The sequence below is a fragment of the Archocentrus centrarchus genome, chromosome 17, assembly GCF_007364275.1.
Source record: "Archocentrus centrarchus isolate MPI-CPG fArcCen1 chromosome 17, fArcCen1, whole genome shotgun sequence".
Classification (NCBI taxonomy): Eukaryota; Metazoa; Chordata; class Actinopteri; order Cichliformes; family Cichlidae; genus Archocentrus; species Archocentrus centrarchus.
In genome coordinates, this window is record NC_044362.1 from 15,007,762 (window position 1) to 15,031,443 (window position 23,682).

The 23,682-nt window shown below is 43.6% G+C and overlaps 3 protein-coding genes and 1 pseudogene across 3 annotated transcripts; 2 read left to right on the forward strand and 2 right to left on the reverse strand.

Moving 5' to 3' along the window:
• Positions 1 to 469: 469 nt before the first annotated feature.
• vwa5b2 (von Willebrand factor A domain containing 5B2) lies at positions 470 to 12,011 on the forward strand. Its single transcript, XM_030752476.1, has 21 exons — positions 470 to 608; positions 1,176 to 1,382; positions 2,088 to 2,313; positions 2,403 to 2,560; positions 2,802 to 2,933; positions 3,027 to 3,151; positions 3,254 to 3,430; positions 3,531 to 3,641; positions 4,285 to 4,487; positions 5,368 to 5,482; positions 5,880 to 6,065; positions 7,460 to 7,676; positions 7,756 to 8,081; positions 8,226 to 8,463; positions 8,554 to 8,895; positions 8,994 to 9,128; positions 9,544 to 9,672; positions 9,751 to 9,801; positions 10,210 to 10,318; positions 10,608 to 10,731; positions 11,133 to 12,011. Exons 1-21 carry the CDS (start codon positions 470 to 472, stop codon positions 11,886 to 11,888), a joined length of 4,206 nt encoding a protein of 1,401 aa, XP_030608336.1. The 3' UTR covers positions 11,889 to 12,011.
• On the reverse strand, positions 11,973 to 17,067 carry alg3 (ALG3 alpha-1,3- mannosyltransferase). The gene is given in 10 exon segments (XM_030752477.1): positions 11,973 to 13,287; positions 13,373 to 13,517; positions 14,558 to 14,634; positions 15,099 to 15,304; positions 15,409 to 15,529; positions 15,681 to 15,841; positions 16,055 to 16,202; positions 16,296 to 16,395; positions 16,837 to 17,028; positions 17,031 to 17,067. Coding segments are annotated over 10 exon segments (1,368 nt in total). The 3' UTR covers positions 11,973 to 13,106.
• Positions 17,068 to 17,078: 11 nt separating this feature from the next.
• mul2 (mitochondrial E3 ubiquitin protein ligase 2) lies at positions 17,079 to 21,146 on the forward strand. The gene is made up of 6 exons (XM_030752479.1): positions 17,079 to 17,170; positions 18,102 to 18,253; positions 19,421 to 19,508; positions 19,627 to 19,747; positions 19,935 to 20,166; positions 20,291 to 21,146. Exons 2-6 carry the CDS (start codon positions 18,137 to 18,139, stop codon positions 20,789 to 20,791), a joined length of 1,059 nt encoding a protein of 352 aa, XP_030608339.1. The 5' UTR covers positions 17,079 to 17,170; positions 18,102 to 18,136; the 3' UTR covers positions 20,792 to 21,146.
• Positions 21,147 to 21,684: 538 nt separating this feature from the next.
• LOC115795579 (piggyBac transposable element-derived protein 4-like) lies at positions 21,685 to 23,351 on the reverse strand (annotated as a pseudogene).
• Between the last annotated feature and the right edge of the window lie 331 nt (positions 23,352 to 23,682).

A 23,682-nucleotide genomic window follows, 5' to 3' on the forward strand; every position in this document is an offset into this window, starting at 1 on the left:
TCTAGACTGAAGTAAGTATACCACAGTTTTAAGAACATGTGGCTTTGCATAGTGATTAGCAGCTGATTGCAAATTCTAGGCGTGATGCATAGCGTAGCAAGTGCTAAGCTGCAATGTCAATGATTGACCAAGCCTGCTACACTCCAGCTATCACAGTTGGTTGCTAAGAGCTTGAGGAGGCATGATAGCATGTTAGACAATAACTGATATGTGTAAACATATAAATAAATAAATATATGGCTTGCATAGTGGATATAGATACAATTGTGAACTTATCTGTTTTTGATGTGTTAATCTATGCTGCAAAAATCAGGTCTGATTTACAAAGATCATTGTAATTGTGCTCTGAATAGAAAATGACAGAATTTAAATGCACACTCACATGTTCCCCTTCCTGTCTGTTCACACTATTCCACTGACCTGTGTTTTGATCCAACCAGCAGGGTAGAGGCTTAATTTTATGGAAAAGATGGTGGGGCTGAGAAACCGCTCCACATGGGAACCATTGCTACTCAAGGCCTCCTGCATCAAATCTTGTGCCAACGGTTGTTCTATGGGCATCACTGCACACCTTACCTATGCTAACGCTGACATAGAGTCTGTAGAAGGTGAGTAGTCAAATGATAGACTAAGCACCAAATTCAGTGTAGCACACTATAATCTTATAATATACCACAAGACACAGATTTAACATAAACTAATAATGGTAACCCCAGTAAAAGGAATCCTGGAAATTAAAAATGGTAGGGGGACTTGACACTCGAGGAACACCAGAGATACCAAAGAAAAGGAAAACTACCTATTATAAATTAGTTTTACTGCTGTAAAATGGATTTCAATGCAGAAAATGTCTTAATAGTGTTTCTTAACAAATGAAACCTTTAAAAAAAAAGGAACAGTTGGGTCGACTTTTTAGCCTTTATTTGATAGAAACTGGAGGTACTGGAGATCCATGCAACACCCCCAGCTAAGGAGAAATTAGATGTTTTACCTAAGGAGAAAACTTAAGGTGTGGAACTGGCCCCAGATCTTTATTGTGTTCTTAGAAATATCTACTGTTCTTTTTAAATTGAAGCAAAAGGCCGTTTCAGTTTTAAGCGTCTTAGCAGAGCAGATCTGAAGAATCATCTGGGGCCTGTTTGCAAAAGCTTGTATTTCTGTAACCCTTCATCTAGGTGTGTTCATATACCCACTTGGTGAAAAGGAAGTTGTGGTGGGCTTTGAAGCTATGATCGCAAGTCGTCTGGTCGGGGTCCAGATCCAAAGTCGAGGAAAGCTAAAAGATTGCTGTTTGGATTGCTGCCCTGGAGCTGGTCTTGATGGGAATGGCCTGGAGTGGGGCTGCTGTGGGAGCCCCAGTCTTGACATGCAATGCACCAATGGTGAGGAGAGGATGGAAGAATGCAGTGAATGCATAGATCTTATGCTGAAATGTTCAAATGTACATGTAAGGTATTAAAAATTTGTTATCCCCAGCCAGCATTTAAATATATAAGCCCAGTGCTTACTGAGCAGATATCAAACTAATTTATTGATGGATACTGCTACAGATATTATTCGTTGCTTCTCTCCTTTGCAGACAGTCTAGCTCAGACATGCTATCTGAACAAGCCTTCTTTACCCTTGTGAGATGCTCAGTTATTTTGCAAAGCCCCAGATGCTGATGAAGCTCGGCACAAAAGCAATAAAATCAGGCAAAATTTTTACTTTGCTTGTAATGAAAATATAGGTGAAAATCATTTGAACTATTGTGTACTGATGCCTGCTGCAGTAACAATGTGGTTTCAGTACAGTAAGTCCCGTCCCCGATCTGATTTGGATCCGTGCCTATTGCTGTAATGGCATTCACTTAGTAGAAATGTATCTACTTAACTGCAGGCCACAGAATAGTTTATTCAATTTAGCTGATGGTTATTGATTATTTGAGTAAATACCAGTAATTAATTTGTATGTTCTTTTCACATTCATTCACATGTTTATTCATATTCATTAATCATGCTGCAGACAGTCTTAAAATTCCTCCTTCTCTAATAGTTTTCCATAAAGTTCCTTTGCAGATGTGATTAAATGCTGTATTTTGGCTTTAGGACATCTAATCCTGGATGAGGACCTGGAGAGAACCACTTTCATTGTTGGCACTGGAGTCATTGGCCCCATGGATATAGTGTCGATCGTCATAAGCACGACACTGGAACTTCCCACGTTAGAAAACGGAGCCATTCGGATCATCTACCCCACACTCCTTACCCCGCTCGTCACTGGCAAGATGACTCCAAGCAAGAGTGAAAGTGGGGGGAAGTGTGATGAAACTAGGTACTTACAGTAATTGTGACAATACTCTTTTTCATATACTTCCCTCATCATTTCCCTAAATAATTCCCACTGTGCACTTCTTGTTTTAGGGCAACCAGCTGTTTTGGTGCTACCTCAGGAAAACAAGATCGGATTGTACACTCTCAGCAGCAGTGTGCGCATGCCATCTTCACCAGCCCAGCTGTCAACCTGGCACCTTATGAGCTCAACTTCCAGCTGCTGGTCAGAGGGGCCTGTCTGCTGGCTGGTACTGCTCAAATAAGGCTGATTCAGTGGTTTTCATCTCAGCCATTATGAAATATTAAAACAGCAGCCAATCTCATTAACAAATCAAATGAATTGCTTCAGAGGAGCTGAGTTCAAACATAACCAGACAATGAAATTGATGTAATCTTGCTGTAGAAATTGATTAAAACAAACAAACTTGCATGACATTGCAGTATGTATACTGATCTCTCTCTCTTTTTTTTTGCCTACTTTATTCATAGGACTGGAGAGCACTACTCATGCTCTGAGGGCAGATGCAGATCCTAGTGCCCAAAGTGCCTCTGCCACCTACATCACCTTGGCACAGGAGCATCCATATGACAGACACATAGAGATCATTTTGCACCTAAGTGGTGAGCAATGACAAAGTGACCCTAAAAGGTTTGTAATTTTCCTTGTCAATGTATTTGTTTATTTATTTTTTAAACTTTTAAACCCTTCCTCAGAACCCCACAGCCCGTTGGTCATCTTAGAGAGAGGCAGGCTCTCCTTCAACCAATATGAGCAGCAGATCTGCTCCCGCCGGGATTTCATTCGCTGTACGCGCAAGGATTCAGAACCCGAAAGAAAGGTTGGTGAATACTCACAGTTTATTACTTCTTTTTTCCTTTTTCTCTGTGTCATTCATTAAGGCTTTAAGCTGTCATTGCTGATGTTCCTACTTGGCCTGCAGCTGGAGTTTGTGAGGAAGCGATACCACAAGGACATTCTGTGTAGCCCTGTCTTGATGCTCAATTTCTGCCCCGACTTGCTTCGTGAACCTTTGGAAGTGTACAAAGCCACCAGGGAGCTGCTGTTCCTCATTGATCGCAGCGGCAGCATGAGTGGTGCCAACATCCAGCGTGTAAAGGTGAGCAGCAGTCAAAAACATTCAAATGGAACATGAATTTCAGATTTTGGGACATATATCCAGATGATTCCATCCTGTATATTTTTTCTTGTTCCAACAGGAAGCCATGGTGGTGGCACTGAAGAGTCTACCTTCTGGTACAATGCTCAACATTGTGGGATTTGGTACCACCATCAAGCCCCTGTTCACTTCCAGCAAGCTCTGCACCGATGTTAGTATTACTGAATGAGCTTTGCTAGACCAGAGAATTCCCTGAATTGGGCGTATTTAAAAGATTTTTACACAAGTCAAATGATTTGTTTTTCTTAATATGTGTGAATTCTTTCCAGTAAGAGAGAAGGCACGAAGCTGGATGATGTTTTTCTGAACCCAGATGTTATTCAGTCATGCAGGACTATCTGTTCTGTTGTCTGCTCTCTAATCAGGCAATAGGTCAGTTCCTTGGGTTGCCTTAGTAGCAGAGTATCAGGTTTTATCCAGACCTGGGGCTGCAAGGACAAACAGTCTTTGCACATTCTCCTTACCATATGGTGTCCTTTCATGCATTTTCACTTGGGCAGGACATGCCTGTCCATCTCCTGCCCTGACAGGCATGTTTGTCCACAGTGTGAACTGAGGTCAATTTAAGACAGGTGCTAATGTGTGTTTCTTTGTGCTGTCTTTATTAGAAAAGGGCTGATTTAATTTGTTGCTTCCTTCACAGGCTAATTAGTGCATCTGATAACCAACGGTAAATTTATCTTGACAACATGTTTGCACAGGCGCTGCAGTTGAACAGCTGTTGTTTGCTTCTCCCTCCTTTACAGAGGATCTGATTGCATCCCTAATTTAATCACTTGTATGTTTGCATGTAGGTCACTCTAACTCAAGCCTATGAGTACGTCCAGAGGATGAGAGCTGACATGCGAGGCACCAACCTGCTGGGAGCACTGTCCTGGGTGTATCAACAGCCCATGCAGCGCTCATACCCTCGTCAGGTCTTTATTGTTACTGATGGATCCATCAGCAATGTGGCTAAAGTGCTGGAGCTAGTACGCAGAAACGTATGCGCTGGCAGGTATGGACATTGTGTGAAGGATGGTGGAGAGAGAGCAGGTGGATATCTATCATGAGAAGAAACACAGATAAAACTGATAATAGTTAAAACAACTGGTTAATAAAAATGCATTATTTAGCCAGCATTTGGCTGTGTTTAGGAAGCAGAGAGGAGTGAAGGAGAGTGAGTGGAGACAGAAATCAGGTGAATGATATGGCAGAGAGAGTGTGTGTGGGAGGACAGGAAAGGAAACAGAGAGGGGACCCAAGCAAAGAGTGATCATAAAGATCTGAGAGCACACCTCTGTGGAATAAAGAAGAGAGAGGCTTGAAGTATTTTTCAGCCACGCCCAGTAATCCCGTTAAGTGCTCTCCTCTGCAGTAAGAGTCACGCCCCTCTGGTTTTCCCCAGGCCCTTCACCAATGCAGAATGACTCCATTTATGCCTTATTAGTATTCGCCTTGTAGACTGACTTTCTCCTCTGTGTTTTTGGCTGTCCTTTTGCAAACTATGAACATGTTTGTTGCTTCTATATTCTTACAAGATACATTTAACACTGCTAAATTTTAATTCTAACAGTCTGCAGCTGAAAAGCTGTTTTTTGTCTTGGTGGTATATCATTTTGGTTTTTTGTTTCTGTATTTATTCAGATAGGCTGCTGCTAGAGATCTCAGCCTTTTCAATTATTCCGTCCCTTGAGCCCTTTAAACTCTCAGTTAGCCAAATGGCTTGTGATCCCCCTGAGTGTCTGTTTGATGGCAACATTTTGTGCAGGCTGTGTATAAAAGAAAAAAAAAAACACTATAACAACAGAAAGTGAAAATCATACTCAGACATTTTGATATCCTAATTAAATTTTCTCTTATATAAATGTAATGTACAGACTGTATCACCTCTGCAGATGCTTTGGCCTGGGTCTTGGTCCCCGAGCTTGCAGGAGGCTCCTGCAGGGCGTTGCCAAACTGACAGGAGGGACTACAGAGTTCTCAGATGATGAAGAGAGACTCCAGCCCAAGGTCAGCACTGCTGCAGCACTGCCACCTATTGGAGTGAAATGAATTGCAAAATAATTAAAGGCAAAATCTTAAGGGAACACAAATGTGAAGCTTGGGGCTTTAAACTTGCCTTTCAGGAAATAGAAAAGCAACTAGCAGTTGTAAATAGTAACAATTACTTAAGCATTTAAGTACAATTGAGGTCCTGGCTTTTGTACTTCTACTTAATAAGCTTAATGATTGTTAGCCATTGAAGATTTACATTTGTAAGATTACACCAGGGTTTGCCAAAAATTTCGGTTTGTGATCATCCACAAGAAAGTGTTTATCTGGGAACCTTTGTCAGATTTCAAATGTCTTTTTCATAGATAAAGTGTTGCATTTGAAATTAGTTAATTTATCCCCATCTCTACCACAGTTAATCAAGTCACTGAAAAAGGCCTTTGAACCTGTTCTGACTGATGTACGGATTGACTGGTATCTGCCAGAAAACATGGAGGCTCTACTTACACCTAATGAAATCCCTCCACTCTACCCTGGAAATCGCCTTATAGGATACTGCACACTTTACGACATGACCAGTTTCAAAGCAAAAAAGACAGAGGTATACGCTATGTACAATACTGTGCAAAAGTCTTGAGCCCCCTCATTTCATTGTATCTTGCTTCCAAAGAGCCAGAGTTTCCTGTAATTTTCAAAGTAGTCTTGAACAATCAGGCTTTCTGAAGGCCTTTTAAAGTTTTCTTTGGATATTGGCTGTGATTTCCGTCATTTTCAGTTCAGTCTGTTTAACTGAGGAATATTTTGTTTCTTTTTTAAGCAACTTAACCCTGACCTGACATATTTGAAGAATAAGGCACCTTTTCAACTTAGCAAAGAACCAATTTTAAATTGTATCTTTAGGCAATTTGTTTAGAGCAACCTGTCACAAAAAATATAATAAAATAAAATAGCAAAAAATAAACTGCATAAAATAGTATTTTTGCTGAGAGGTTGAGCAGGCAACCACATGCATATGCGGCGTAGTTGTGTGGGCAGTGCAGGTTCGAGTCCCGGCCTGTCACCATTTCCTGCATCTTCCCCTATCTCTCCTCCCAATTTCCTGTCACTCTCCACTGTTAATAAAGCCGCTGTGGCCAAAAGATTAAAAAATATACACTAATTTTGCAGCAACAAGGTGGTTCCCAAAGAGCCATTAGTTGAAAACATGGCATATCTCAGCATGCTGTGCAGTGTGTCCTTAAAAAAAAGAAACTGAGGAAACTGGACAAGTGGAGGACAAAAGAAGTGTCAGGCCTGGAAAAAAAAAAAACTACAGCAGATGAATAATATGAAAATGTCCAGAAAATTTGTGTTCAAATCATCAGTACGGGGGGGGCCATTAGAGAGGTTAGAGGGGCAGCATTTCAGCCAGTGGTGTTGGGGAGTGTGAGATTTGGGTTCACTATGCAGTAACGTTTGGAAACTGTCTGATTGGCAACAACTTCATTTTTCAGCATGACAATGATCTCCAACACACTGCCAGTGCAGTAAAAGCATACCTGAATAGAAAAAACAAAATGGAGCACTGTGAGTGGTGGATTGGCCTCCCCAGAGGCCAGACTTCAATGTTACTGAAGCAATGTGGGATCATCCTGACAGAGAACAGAACAAAATGCAGCCAACATCCAAAAAAGAGCTTTAAATGTCCTTCAAGAAGCCTGGAGAACTATTCCTGGAGACTTAAAGAAATTTCAAGAAAGCTGCCTAAGAGAGTTCAAGCTGTGTTGAAGAATAAAGGTGGTCATGCCAAATATCGACTTTCACGTTTGTTAGAACTGTACAAACTCTGTTTTTGCCTTATGTACTATATTTCCATGTTTACATGTTTTATTAAAATATAAAGAAATGAAGGGTGGCTCAAGACTTTTGCACAGTACTGTACTTTTTTTTTTTTTTAAAGTTTGTTTGTTTTATATATTTGCAGAGGAAAAATGATCTTTGAATTTTATTTTGTAGTGTCAGGAACAGAGCTACAAAGATTTACACCGCGGCTCCACAGGTTCAGTTTTTGGCCCATCAAATGATGAGCTTTCACCTCCTCCTGCCTCTGAGCTCATGCCTGTGGTGACAAGTGCAGATGGCACAGACTTAGAGGAGGCACTGAGGGAAATTTCCAGAGAGATTTCCTCTGAGTTCTCCTGTGCCAGAGACACGGACCCAGGCACCAGTCCAGGTTGGTCACTCATCACTAACATTTACATTTGCCAACTGGACACTTTTGTGGCTAAACAGCTGGCTTTTGTCTATTGTAGCTGTGGAGCTGGACTGGTCCAGTGATGTGAGGAGGAGGATCCAGGAGAGCTCTTACATTCAGGAGCAGTATGTCCTCACTCGCTGCTCCCTCAGTAGTGAGCGAAGTCTGCAAACGCAGTCCTACTCTCACATACATGCCTCAAATTCTGACGGGGCCTTTCTCTCCAGCTCTCACTCTTCTGGTCCAGTGCTTGATACAAGATCTCTGCCCCAAGGCCTCGAGAAGATGCCCCCTCCAGAACAGAGATCATCTCTGTCTCGTTGGGCAGACTCAGCATGGCAGCAAGACCTTTCAGCCAAAACCCCGGACAATGGGACAAAAAAAGTAAGACTAATAGAAATAAATTCAACCGAAGGACTTTTCTGTAATCAAGAAAGTTATTGTAAAAATGCAGACAGTGCAGATCAAGTTAAAATAACAGCCAAAACTACTTTTGTACCTCTTTGCTTTTCCATCTTTTACAACCAGAACAGGTGTCTGGATGGAGGTGAGGAATCTCGTAGGAGACAAAAAGCACTAGCCCGTTCAACCATGGCAGCACGAAGTTTTTCATCCCCCCAGGGTGAATTAGAGATGCATCGCCTGAGAAGGGCTCTGGAGAGGGTCTCCTTTGACCAAACACTGGGAGGGAAGCTAGACGAGAGTGACGGGGAGACAAAGCTCCCATCAAGAGGGACAGTGTCCCACAGAAGCCTCACTGACTCCAGTAAGTTTGGGTGCAAAGAAAAGCAATACCACCTTTACTAATTAAATTCCATTAAATTTCAAACCTTTGATTTCTCACTCTGCCCCTCAGATGGACTCCTGTTTCCTGCCTCTCCCATGGACTGGGACAGTTTCACAGACCCAGAGTATCTCTTCACTGCCATTCCACCAGACAGTCCTCCCCCAGGCCAGTGCCGCTCTCTTATTCATGGTGTCCTGAGTGGCAGGCCTGTGTCCTGGGAGGTCACTGTAGACCTCAGACATCTTTGGACCCCCAAGAGCCAGGACATTGAAGTAGATGAGGGATATGGAAGGGGAGGTGAAGAGGGAAGAGGCGGGAAACCATGGGAGGAGATCATTCACCAACTGACCGCCCGTTCAGTTATAAGAGACTTTGAGAAAATGGCAGAGAAAGAAAGTGACACTGGACACGGTGAGCGGCTTACTGGTTACTTTTCTTACTGACTGATGCGCTGTTATCGCCAAACTCCTGTGCATCTCTTACCATTTCTCTGTTTGATGTTGCTTTAGGCTCAGCTAAGCGATACCGTACAAAGGCTATCCAGACAAGTAAGCACTGTAACATCATCTGTATGTACACAGCCTTCACTACCACTGATAGCAACCCCAACAAAGGCTTGGCTGGCATGGATGTCCAAACCACAGGTGTGCTATCCACTGACACACACACACACACACACACACACACACACACACACACACACACACACACACACACACACACACACACACACACACACACACACACACACACACAAAATAAGCTCTCAGCTGAACTTTCATCCAGGAAGTTTGTTTGCTTGCCATGGATAGTCATATACCCGTAAAGAAGAAAAGTATCATCATTTAAGGTCATACAAGGCTGTGGCTCTCAATCTTTTCATTGATGTACCTCCACAGACCAAAAAACTCTGTTCTCCAAATACTTAAATAGTTAATAGGTAATCTTTTCATGTACTCCCTGGGTACTGCATGGATAAACTCATAGGGGATCAGGCTGCAATTTAAATAGCAGATTATAGTCTGCAGTTGTGCTCTGCTTGTTTGTGCGTGTCTGCAGGGCTGTATTTGGGGAACAGACAGATTTTTCCATCAGGCATTCGTAGGCAGAGGACCTATTCTGTAGGTTTGGGCAGACGGCACACCAGTGGAGACAGTGCAGATGTGGAAGACACCTGGAATTCCACAGGTAAGACAGACTGAACGATACCGGCACCCATTTCTATTGTCAAGACTTTAGGTCATCAACAATCTTTGTATCTCTCAGACAGAGATGACACTCCTGCCTCACCCTGTAGTGTAACATCCTGGGATTCTAGTAAGTATTGATGTCCGTTCACGCCGTGAAAACACTCTAGTGTAAAAAAGTCTCGAGGATCGAAGCTTCTGAACAGAAAGCCAGTTCAAAACTGTGGTGTCTGCACAGAAGGAGAAAAAGGAGAACGCCTCTCCCATGTCTCATTTACCCACACTCACAACTTGTGAAGCAGCTTCTAAAGGATCAGTTTAATGACCAGTTCAGTCCAAATCAGAAAAAAATAGCAGTACTGGTACTCAGTCATGCAGACATATTTGGTTTTATTCATGCTGTTTTATCTGGAAACGATTTTAAACAATCTGTGACCAGTTTTGTTTAATTTGGGTGAACTGAGCCTTTAAACACAACCAGAAAACACTTTATCACTGAGCCGATAAAACAAAGTTTAATGTTTTGATGATGTCTCAGGTGTAGGGGGCAGCTCCTACTGTGCTACAGCCTCAGCGACGGGCGCCTCATGCACTCGTTCACAGCGATCGATAGAGAGCAAGTCAATGGAGAGCTTCTTTGGCACCAGGTAACACTTTGAAGCTGCAGAACTCACCTTTTTAGGGAATTCTGAAGTAGATGAAATATTTATATGATTTTTGTGAGGCTCCTGTAAAATCTGACTCTCTGAATCCGTTTTATTTGCCTTTTATTTAGTTAGCAGTAGTTTTCATGTTGAAACAGCAGTGATATGATGACATGTAGATCAGAAGGTCTACATACCACCCCCATCTCCACTGGCAAATTGCACCCTGCTTAAATTTACTTATCCAAATGTGTACAAGCACAAATAGCATACCTGTTTTTGTAAATTCTAGGTTGCCACTGGGCAGACTCAGGTCCTCCATTTCATCTGGAAAGCAGGTTCCTCTGAAGTCGCACTGTTTATCTGCTGAGACTGAGAAACAACCTGAAAGTGAAGCTCCAGACTACCTGCCCCTGGTGAGCTGTGTTAACACAGACAACAGTGCTGTGCAAAAGCTTCAGGCACTTTAGATATTTAGATGTTTATCCAACATGCAATATGTACCATCAACTCCCAACTTGATGCTACAACCAGCCCCCAGGAATCCAGCCAGTCACAAAGTAATGTTTCTAGTAACAAGAGCAAGGAATTCATCAACAGAGGTTGCAGACTCTACAGATCCATGAACTCCTGGAATCAATCTACATTTATAGGCAGAACAACTTTGAAAAGTTAAGCCAAATGCTTTGAAAAACAGTGTACAAATGCCAACACTGCTGTTTCAAAGACAACGTGCAGTCGCAGCACTATAATACTGTATACTCAACTACTCATCTGCAAATGCGCTCACTAACCCATGTCTATGGTACCTCCTCAGGTACGACTGCAGCTGGCATCAGGAGCTTTTCTTCTGACTGAGATCTACTCTGACTGTGTCCAAATTCCCCTGGACCGCCTTAAAAGAGCATCACCTTACAGTCTCCACCGCCGCAGTCTCAGCCCAGCCTTCCGATGCACATCTCCCAGTGCTCCATCTTTGTCCACCACTCCCAAACCCCCTGGTGCTCCTTCTGGTCACCACGTTACCTTCTCTCCTTCTGCCTGCTCTTTTGTCAGACCAACCATTCCTCCTTTCCACCATACTCCAGATGTCACTCCCCTAATTTTGGAATCAAGGCTTCGCCGAAGATACCTGTCTGACAGAGACCCCGTCATCTCACCCACTGACGTCCCCAGCTCTGAAGAGGGATCTTTGGAGCTATCCATCAGCCACTTTCAGAGCCAGAACCAAGCAGACAGTGGTCGTGGATCAGAAACAGATATATATGAACGCTCTACACCTGAGCCAGTTTACCTCCAAGGGAGCAGCCAGTTGGCTCAAGAGGATCTGGAGGGCTCAACTTGGGCCACAGCTGTGGCCCTAGCATGGCTGGAGCACCAGTGCGCCGGCTACTTTATGGAGTGGGAACTGGTGGCAGCAAAAGCAGACTCCTGGCTGCACTGTCAAGAGCTGCCAGAGGGACTGGATGTGGCAGGGCTTAAGGGAGCAGCCAGACAGCTGTTCCTGCTGCTGCGCCACTGGGATGAGAACATTCAGCTGAACATGCTGTGTTATAACCCCAATAATATGTGAGACAATCATCTCAGAGAAAACCAAGCCAGATCTCCTTATCAGCATACTCACCAATTACCAATGATAATGAGTCCAAATGCCTTCACATGGAAAATCATGTTTTATTAACTTAGAATAGTGCCAAGTTCATTCTACGTCTACAAAGCATAAACCAAGTGGCCTTTTATAATCATTGTGCTTTATGTAACAAGTATGTCTTTACCATCTGAATGGGCTTTTTGTAGTCTAGGTTTTAGCTTGTAGCCAGTATAATGTACTACTATGCCAACCATGCAATCACAGTCAGTCAAATGAGGAAGATTTTGATTATCTGGATGATTATTTGTTAAATTAAACAAAGATGAGCTTTAAATGATGAAATAATTGATAGAAAATTAAAAAAAAAAAAACACTAAAATTCAACCATTTGTTGTAATGTGTAACAATGAAGACCACAGCATTTTGTTTTAGTGGAATCTGTTTTGCTGTTTCAGTCTACTGCATATTTTTCACATTAAATCTACTCATGAGCGCAGCCACTCACAACAGAGGATTACAAATCAGACAGACTGTCTACAGCTTACTTTTACACATTTGTGTAAAAATACTAACAAAACCCCCCATCCTTTCCACTACATAATATTCATATTTCATAACTGCGTCAGAGAAAATGCCACAAGCTTACATTTTCTATGCAGTTATTTTAAAGCTTTATGCTCTAGTTCTTAGGCATAGTGTTTTCAATATACCAATTTCTTAATACAACATATGATCATTTAAGCACCAGTAAATAAAAATGAGATGATATTAGACTATAAAACCAACAAACATGACTAGACCATAGGAATTATGGACTGAGTGTACCACGGTAAGTAGGAATATAGCCCATATAATAAACTCTTTCCGCATGGCATAACACTCATGGCATTCTCATACCCCTCCACTCTTCTTATTTTCTAATACTAAACCTGAGAATTGTTTTCTTTTCTCATCTCTGCAACTGCATGCCATTCCATGATACAGGCATCAGTCTGCATGCACATGGCGCTTCCTTCACTTTAAGCAATGAGAGGCTTTAATGGCTCCTTTTATTCACTTATAAACAGTCTATCACAGCAGCCTCCCCTTTGCACCAGTGCTGTCAGGATTGAAGACAGGAAGATGGTGCAGGTCGGTCATCAGCTGATTTGGCCGAAAAAAACAAAACAAAAAAAAAAACTGGTCCGATCAGGCTGGGGCTCAGTGGCGTTTGTCCTTAACAGCTTTCTGTTCTTGTGTTTCCGCTGGAGCTGAAGGCGAAGGTGGAGCCAGCCAGAGGCATAAGAGGATGATGAGGTGACAGATGTGGAGGGCCGCTGAGCTGCTGTTAGTAGAAGGATAGGTGTTCCACGAAAGCTCGATCAGACCCAGGATCAGGACCCTGCACACGAGAATAAAACAGCTTTTTCTTAACATGCTGAGTGTTCAGTGAGGTGCTATGCTGTAAGGACTTAAGACTGTCTTGCCTGAGCAGATGGGCCAGCTTCTTGACTCCTCCACTCCACAGAAGGTAAGGCAGTGAGTGGAAGTACCAGACGTAAAACTGGTAATGCAATGAGCGGCTGAAGCACATGCCAATGAAGTTAGAGGTGAACAGAATCAGTACAATCTGTGATTATCAGATAAGGACGAACAGTGGATACCTGGAACATCATATGCAAATATATTTAGACAATTTACATTTGAAATTTGATAGCAGCACTAACAGTTTTCCTATGTTCTGTGTCCTTTAAAAGAGAGTATTCACACCAAAATCATTCAAGAACTACTTTCAGCGGCTCCCCGTCACAAGGGATTGCCACAGTGGGTATCTCATGTGTTTTGATTTGGCAGAGGGATGCTTTTCCTGACACAACGCCAAAGGGAATTTCTGTCACTGGTGTGGAACTGAACCACCAAACTTTTTGCTTGCCAAGCAAATGTGTAAAGTAGTATAGTGGAAAAAAATCTGAAAATTTGATTTTCACACCAAAATTAAATACCCATTTTTTTTGTTGTTTGTTTTTTTTTGTCAAGCTTTTAGTGCTATTTATCAATCTAGATTCTTCTGGAGCAAGTTGCCTAGTTTTGAAGATATCAGACAGTCGTGTAAAAAGCAAGTTTTCACAGTACTCTTTGAAATCCTGTGAAAAAACTAAGTGCACTCTTTCTGCTGAAATGGGGAATTAAAAGGAAAAGTAGTAGCCAGGTGCTGCTAAACAAATACACTTGATTAATTGATCATTAGAAAGTGTGAGCACCTCTATAAAAGCAGAGGTTTTGGTAGTTTGCTGGTCTGAAGCAGTCAGCCAAGGAGGTGTTGTTTTAACAGCAGTGATCTTAGAGAAGCAATTATTGCTCCCCATCAAACTGCAAAGGGTTATAGGGCCATTTTCAAATAATTTGAAGTCCATCATTCTACAGTGAGAAAGATTGTTCACAAGTGGAAAACATTCAAGACAGCCGCCAATAAGAAAAGACAGGTAAAGTGCCTGTTTATATTTAAGAGAAGGCATTTCTCCTGTGGATTGCCCTAAAAACTGAGCACCTCATACAAAAGTTATGGCATCTAACTTTGGAATCACCTGTCCCTTTGTACAGGACCATATTCTTCACATGATTGTGAAAAATAAATATACAGATGGGGAGATTCAAATGGAACAAAAGGATATGATCCACTGTGTTTTTCTGAGGAAGGATTTTCCTCTTGCTTGGTTCCTTGAGAAGTTCAAAGATGCTTTCTCCTGGCCTGGTGTGAGAGAGAATATGGTTACTTGTCATTTTAGAAAGTAGTTTTATAAGTATGTGAGTAAAATGTACAACTGGAAAAAAAATGTTCACATTGCCCACTGATGAGTACCCTAAAATACGAACAATCATTTACTGCTACTTACTAGAAATCCGCTGCATTTCTACGTGCCCTAAGTGTTTCTGCAGAGTACAATAAGTGATGCTGGTCCTCAGAGGATTATACTGTTGAGATCTCCTTGCATTGTTTCATGAAAGCTTGTTGTACTGTCATAATGATGTGGTTTTGGTCAGTATGTTTGTAATCAAAACATTTAAATATGTGAAAAACCCCACACAAGGGTCCATGAATTCAGCTGCTAACCGAGCCAAAGCCTGTGGTGCAGTTACTGCAACCTTCAGTTTTTTCCATAACCCCTAGTTTTGTTGCCAATGTGACCTTGGCACATCCAAAGTCTGTCTCACCTCTTCCAACGGCGGAAGGCAAAGAGCAGCAGGGTGAGCAGGTGAGAAGCCAGCAGGAGTAAGTGGAAGTATCGATTCAAAAAGAGCCATTCTGGCAGGAAGCGCCAGTTGACTGTCCACTTGAACATGAACTGACGGCCAAGATCAAAGGCCCGGCTCACGTAACCAATCGGATTCTCTAGGAGGAAAGGTAGCCCCAGCAGAACCTGTCGTACAGGATAAATATAGAGATGATGTAAGGTGAATGCAGAGAGTTGCTAAAATTTACTGTAGACACAGTATTGCACCTGTCTTTATGGAGGTTATTTACCTGTATGCCTGCACACACCAATAATTTAGGGATTGTCTTCATTAGACCAAACTCCGACAGGAGGAGGAAAAGTAATCCAGGAGCAAAAAGAAGTACGTTCATTTTCACAGACACTGCTAAACTGTCAGAAAGAGGAAAAGATTGAGTTGTAATTTCATCATGTTACTCACAGGCAAAAATAACAATGGCAATGTGTAAAGATAAGCAGCACGTTAAATCTGTACACAACACTTGTAAGCGAGTATCTGCTTTAAAGAAGAGTCCACACTTGCCTGTAGAGGCCACAGCCCAGAGTCCAGTATCCGTCTATGAAGAGATTGACAGCTGCAAACAGCAGCATCATTGCCACTGGATCATTAAAGAGACGCAGCACAAAGATGGAGTGTATCCGATAGGAGGCACAGCACACGAAGAAGAACACATAGGGAGGAACCTGGGGGGTGGGGGGTGGAGATTTAATTATTTGTGAGAATTAATCATTAGAGGAAGTTCTCCCAGTTGTTTGGAAAGAGAAGAGCTGAAAATTGAGGAAAAGGGAGGTCTGGGCTCCTCCACTGCAACCCAGAACCAGGAGAATTTCACACAAGGAAAAACTGAAGTTTCAAAGCGTATACACGAGGTCCCTGGTTCGCAATATCAGACTCACCTTCTTGGTGCGATAATATATTCTGAAGACAAGCAGCAGCGTGATGAGGTAGAAAACAGTAAAAATGTACTGGCCCAGACGGATGTTCACCCCACGGCTGGTAATGTAATACAGAGCTGTGAAGATGTAGACGAACCCAGCTGGGTACCTGCAACAATAATGTTCCAAATTATCCTGGACACCTGCACTGAAAAGTGAGGGATTGAGAGAACCCACAGCACTGCAAGCCCTTGAAACTTACACCAAAGGGCCAGTGTCTCCTTTCAGCTGGGTGTAGTCGTAGGTACCATTGATAACTCCCTCCACTTCATCCATGTAGGCTTTCCAGTCGATCTCAGTGTCTGGGCACAGATTTTGGATTGTTAAAGGCAGAACAATAACACAACTCAACAAGAACGACCATTCAATTTAAGTAGGAGGAGAACAAGAAGAAAAATATTACTGGTAATATATGCTGAAGTTCCATCCATCCACAAGTGGACGTGTCAAAATGAACACTGCTAATGCCCTAAATATATCAGCGAGCCGCAATTGAGCGACTTTAAGTTTACTTCTAGAATTTACTAATTTTTAAAAACTACCATTGATCGTGTATATTTTTTTTAAGTCCATTAGTTCCTAAAAGTAATGAAGTAATGAACATCATTTAACTTTGGGGGAGTCTTGCGCTGACAGGAAATTCCTAAGCTAATATTTTGCAAACGCTAGCTACTTAGCATGCAGCCGCGTCCAGGTAAACGTCAAAATAAGATAGCGTGCTAACTAGCCGAGCAGCTACTTACATGCTACTTTCTGTATGACCCACACATTGATGCCGATCTCTAGGAACCACAAAACTGAAACCACCAGCAACGTGTACTCCGCCTTGAACAAGACCAAATGCTTTTCCTGCCAAAGCGTGTGGAGTTTCCCCCAGAGTGGGGACGGGGAAACGGGAGACTTTCTCCGCACACCTCCTGCTCCTGCCATGTCCGGCGGCGTAGTGACGAGTACGGAGGTCGTAACAGACGCATGCGCACAGGCTTCGTCACAGGAGAAGCTCGTCACTGCCTGAGTTGCTTAGTCCGGCGTACCTGATTCGAGCATATAAACTTGGAGGTTTCTTTTCTTTGAGAGGTATTAAAAAAAAAGAAACAAACTTATTATTAATTTTACTTAAGTTTAATATGTTTGTGCTTTTATAAACTAGTACGTTTTGCTTAAATGGTTATTCAGAATTATTTTTAAAAATGTTTAGAGGTCACTGGATTGGTGGCAACGTTAGCTGGCTAGCAGCGGACCGGATGATCAGAAGCGTAATGTTCTGCAAACAGTGTTTAACAGCACTCTCAAAACACAGAAATGGGCTTTTAGAATGTGGATACCTATTTTTTTGATGTTTTGGTGGCTGCCACACAGAACAGAAAAACTAGATAATATCTTTAATAAAACCTTAAAGGGATTTTGCTCTTTGAACTACCATATTTACACATTCATTGACCCGTGTAGAAAGTTGATATGTATTTATTAGAGTTGCCAGGCAGGAGGAAATAAGGGAAATTAGAGAGAGGGTGAGATGGAGGTAGATGATCTGCTGTGGAGACCCTAAAGCAGGGATCCTCAAATCCAGACCTCGAGGGCTGGTGTCCTGCAGCTTTTAGATGTCCCTGATCCAACATACCTAAATCAAATGGCTGAATTACCTCCTCAGTATGCAGTCTGAGTTCTCCAGAGTCCTGCTAATGACTTCTATATTTGACTCAGGTGTGTTGAATCAGAGACGCATCTAAAAGTTGCAGGACACGGCCCTTGTCACTAGTCATTGCCACACATACTATTGGTTAGTCTATGTTTTCACCTTGTTTAGTCAACTAAGAAGTTAGTCGCCAGAAACATCCCTAGTCTGTTGTTAGAGGCTATATTACATGTTATTTGTCCCACAGTAACTTCAGATCGGCCAGTAATCACAGCCACACAATGTAGACAAATATGTCACAACATAGCCAGGAGGCTTGCAGCTGTGGGTTTGCGGAAAGGTGATTATTATCCTTCTTTTATGTCTGTGCAGGTGCTCTTGGAGCCGTTACAGGAGATCCAGGGCCAATGGAGGGATTCTCTGTGAATGTTTTGGAGGCAACATGCCTTGGAGTGAGCATTGCTCTCTCAGGCCTCTCTTTCTATCTGTATAAGAAAGGCCGGACAACAGTAGATAAACTCGATGTGAGTTGTGAATTTTAGTCAACTTTGTTTATTTATTGTAGTGCTATTTTAGTACAATGTAATTTTTCAGCTTTTGTTTTTATGCTGAATGATTCAGATGTTAGAATGGAATCAGTTTATAAGTTTTTGCACTGTTGTCAGCTTTAAAGAACAGATATAGTACATTAATGTCTGTGAAGGCTAATGCTCACAGATGGGTCTAAACCTCTAGGCCAAGAAGCTTCTACTTTCAATTCCCTAATGAGATTATAGATAGTATATTTTTAATGAGTTCTCATCCCTTCTCAGATAATTTAGAGGCCTGAAGAAAACTCACACAAGAGGGTGGAGAATAGTTCAGATTTATAAGATGAGTTTTATATTGCAGTAAAATCTTTTTCTTTGCCATATTGCATTACGCCTTACTTCAAAGAGATGGTGCAGAAAACTGTGTAAAAAGAAAAAAAAAGTTATCTGCATTTGTGCAAAAAGAAATAGCTGGCAATGGACAGATGCAAAGGTATTGATGGTTACACTTTCTTGCAGTATAGAGGGGGGTATGTTGTGTCAAATCAGGCTGCAAGTGACTTTTCACAAGTACAAGACGGTACACTGAGAAACACCCATGGGCTAAGGGAGTTCACCTTATTGGCAACATGTCTACTTTAATTCTCAAAATGAGCAATAATAAAAAAAAAATTAAATGCCATTTTTTAAATACTCCTTCATAGAAAGTAATGTTATAAGGTAAGGAGATTAAATCATACCATTTTATGTAAAGGTTTATTCCCTCCTTCTATCCTGTTTATTCAGTCCTAATGTGTTCATATCATTCATTTTTAATGTGTTTGAGTTTCAAAGACAGTTCTAGAAATAATAATAAGCTCCATCGCTGGCAACCTGAACCTGATTAAATCTGGAACTATTTCATAAGGATCTTTTGGAGCATATATTCCTTTCTTTCTAAGCTGAGCTGGTCCTCTGCAAAGATTTACTATTTCATCCAATCTTATATGGAATTAAAAGCAGCATAATGATGGCTAGTAATGCATTGAAAAGTATCCATTTTCAGGGAGCTGATTAACACACACCAAAGAGATCAAATCATTGGAAAAGCAAGTTCATGACTTATTAAATAACCAGACTTATTTGCTTCAAATACAAACGGTGTGTGTTCCATGTTTTCAGAATGCTCCACAGTTCATCACAGATAAAAGTCTCAAAGCCATTTTGAAGCAGACTCCAGGAGCGCGGCTAGAATATGTCATCATTGAAGGTAATCAGTCTTTCATTGTGTTAGATGACCTTTTTTTTTTTTTTCTTTCTAAAAATGTGTGTACCGACATGCCTGTTACTGTATGTTTGCTTATACATTATACATATATACATTTTAGGTGCTGTAGAACCTGCTGGAAGACCTCTAATGAGTCAATACAACAGAGATGCTGTTGGCGTGTTGCGTACATTCATGGTGAAAGACCACAGGCTGCTGTGGAACGGAATTTCACGCTCATGGTGAGAACTGCACCAAGACAAAGAAATTCTTATTAAATTATTGTATGTTAAATATGCCCAGGAAACCTCATGCATTACAGAGCAGAAAGAAAGCCTGAAACCATGAGATCAACCTGACGTTCCAGTACAGTTACCATTTTCTCCATATTGTCACGTGTGTTAACTGTTACTTGCTCTACCTTTGCAGGATAGATGATGAACGAATTGTGCACAAAAACATCGACGCAGTGCCGTTCTTATTAGTGGGACTGGATAAGACCGAAGTCCGAGTCAAGTCACCTCTACAGGCCAGTGGGCTGAACATGGAGATAACACATGAGAGGTTTCACCAGGCCAGTCATAGTTTATTTGACATCATGGTGCAATACTTGAGTGGGGAGAAGCCTAGAGGTCAACTGGAGATTGAGAAAATGCTCAGAGTAAGTTGTTGGATTTAAACTAAGAATTTATGTGTGTAAAGCCTAATATGATGCAAATATTGAAAAACGTATTCTTACTCATGGGTGTCGTACTTTTTTTTTTTTTTTTTTTTTCCCTCCCCAGGTGGGGACAAATCTTACAGGTATAGGTGAGTTGACTCTGGACACAGACGGCATTCTGACTCTTCAACCCCCTTCTAACGGTTCACAGTACTTCCTGAGCACAGCGGACTTCAAAACCCTGCGAGGAGAGAATGAGATCCTGGCTTTTTGGTGGAAGGTGCTGGGCATTACTTCTGCTTTGGCAGGGGCAGCAGTCCTTTTTTGGGTCGGGCTACGCTACTACCGCCAGCTAAAGCTTCGCTGGGAGCAGGAACAGGAAAGCAGGGAATTTAACAGACAGCTGGCTGAAGACTTAAGACTGCACACTAACGTAACTGGACCTGATGATCATCAAGACACAGCGAACTTGTGTGTTATTTGCCTCAATCAACCACGTAACTGTGTACTGTTGGACTGTGGACACATGTGCTGCTGCTATACCTGCTACCAGGCTCTGCCGCAGCGCAAATGCCCCATTTGTAGACAGAACATTGTAAGAGTGCTGCCTCTATATCAAGTTTGACCTCAGTAAAGACTGTAAGTCCTGCACTTAACTTCTAAATTAAATGTGAGTCATGTTGTGAAAACATTTTGTCCTTTACAGAGGTCCAGTGAAAAAATGTTTAAAATTTTACAATTCAGATGTTTAGTTTGCTAAACATTTATGTGCCTTATTTTGGCATTTTCTGTGGCTGCTGCTGAGTAATGGTACCATATGGGTCCTCATGAGGAGTGTTTTGTTTCAGACAGTTTCATTTGTATTTTTTGTAACTGAAAGTTACTGAAGTGTTGAAAAGTTTTACTATAAAATTGTATTTAACACTTAACTCACAGTTGAGACTGTTGATACAGATTTAATAAAGCATCACTCTTTGAAACTTGTGTTTAATCAGAGATGAGAAACTCACTACTTAAAGAATCCAGTTTAGAAAGTTGGCAGTACTATGACACATCTCATATCTAAACCTCAAAAAGCCAGCTGCCTTCTTAATTCAGCCATTCATGTTGTGGTTTGACAAGAGCATGCACAGTGGTGTGTGTATAAGCAACTTTATTAGATAAATGTTCAATTGGTCGTTAATATAAAGGCAAAAATTCAAACAATTCTTTGCAACCAAAGCATACAGAAGAGCATCTCACATCAAACCTTGAAACGACTGTGCTAAAGCAGCAGAAGACCACACCAGATGGTACTCCTGTCAGATAAGAACAGGAAACTGAGGCTAGTGGGCAGTGGCGCACTGGCCACGTGTGTGTGTGTGTGCGTGCGTGTGCGTGCGTGTGCGTGTGTGTGTGTGTGTGTGTGTGTGTGTGTGCGTGTGCGTATTTATCACTAACACGGGGCCGAGGCGTATTGGGCAGTGGCGCACTGGCCACGTGTGTGTGTGTGTGTGTGTGTGTGTGTGCGTACGTTTATCACTGACACGGGGCCAAGGCGCAGTTTGGACAGTAGACCACGGCGCACTTGCCGCACATGTGCACGCGACAGCCGCGACACAGAGTCTTGGTTTTGGCGTCCCTGCTCCTGGGGCACACGCGACACCTCTTCCTCCTCGCCTCGGACTTGCCGCCTCGCCTGCCGTCGCGCGACGACCCTGTCGCGTTGTTGCTTTTGCCGTCGCCGTTGCCGCCGTCACCCCTCGCCCTCTCCTTTGTCCCCTCTCTCGCTGCGGCTGCGTCGGCCGCCAGCTCTTTGCCCAGCCGTTCCAGGAACAGCCTGCGTTTGTTGCGCTTGCCCGGCATCCAGGCGGGATTCAGCTCCCTCCAGAGCACGAAGGCGTTGTACGCGGACACGTCCACCATGTTGTGAAAGAGGGCCAGGGGCCTCCTGCAACTGTACGTGCCCAACACCTTGTCCAGGTATTCCACACCTCCCTTGGTGCGATTGTAGTGGAGCACCGCCAGGGGCTTCCCGTCCGCCCGCCCGCTCAGCCCCGGGGCGCGCACGTGCTGCTCGTGCGTGGTGAGAATCAGCACATTCTTGTTGCGCTTGGCCAGGTAGGAGACCACGGCCACGTCGGGAGGCTCCGCGGTCGACGAGAACGCGAATCGCGACGACAGCACCAGTCTGCCCTCGACTTCGAGCAGTCACCTGGGGATCTCGGCCCTGTTCGCGCGCAAGGTCCCCAGCGAGGTGAGGCCCCTTTGGGCGAACAGCCTCCTGACCAGCTCGTACGACGTGAAGAAGTTGTCGAAGGTGACGTTGCGGCCCGGTCCCAGTCCCTCTGTCAGCTCGAGCACCACTCTGGACGCCAGGTTTTTCTCGGGAGGACCTCGCTTGTCGCGTTTCCCGGTGTACGCCAGCATCTTCCACGCGTAGCTGGACTTGGCGTCGCACGCCACCCACAGCTTGATCCCGTACCTGGCTGGCTTGCTGGGCATGTATTGCTTGAAGGGACATCGACCTGGGGTGAGGGGGTGGGGGTGGGGTGTAGAATAGGAGTTTTTGTTTTTCTTTTTTTTTCCTCCTTTTTTTTTGGGGGGGTAGCGCTTCATTACGCGTAAAACCTTGCACACCGCGTCAAACACCGCCTCCGTCGTACACACGCACCACCGCACACGCACACACACGCACGCACACACACACACACACACGCACCTTTGAAGGGAACCAGCCTCTCGTCCACCGTGACCTCGGTTCCGGGCTCGTACAGGAGAGGCAGTCTCTCGCACCACGCGTCCCACACTTCCCTGATGGGCGCCAGCTTGTCGTGCCCGGCGGCCAGGTGCCTGGCCTCTCTGGTGTCGCGATCGTCAAATCGCAGGGCCGCGGAGTACGCGCGGAACCTCTTGAGGGGCATGGTCGTGCGAAATATCGAGCGACCGGTCTCCGCGTGCCACAGGCTCTCGCACGCCTCGCCCCTCGACCTGTACATGCCGGCGAGGATCAGCAGTCCCACGTACGCGCGAAACTCGGCTCGACCCATGGGTCGCCAGCCGTCGATCCCCCTCTCCGCCCTGGCCCTCCTGCCAGCCTCCAGGTTCGTCATCGCGATCACCCGGTCCTCGAGTTGGGGTTCAAAGTACGCCAGGAACGCCGAAGCCGTCGAGTTTTGCGACACGGTGTCGCGGGCGCATTTCATGGGACCCGGGTTCGACGAAGACAACGAGACGCACCGCTGCCGTCGTGATTTTTTTCTTTATCGCAATCGCGATCGAGCGGTTGTTTGGCGATGCTGAAGTCGATGACGATGGCCATCGTGATCACGATCCCCGGGTTCCCGTCGTCAAGTCCTCGACCTGCGATTGCAGCGGCCTTTGCGTAGCCTCGCTTTCGGTCCGGTCTGGTCTGGTCTGGTGTGCTTGAGTGTGTCTGTGTCTGGGTGTGTGAGTGTCCGTGTGTGTGTGTGTGTGTGTGTGTGTGTGTGTGTGAGTGAGTGTGTGCGTTTGTGTGTGCGAGTGTGTGTCTGTGTG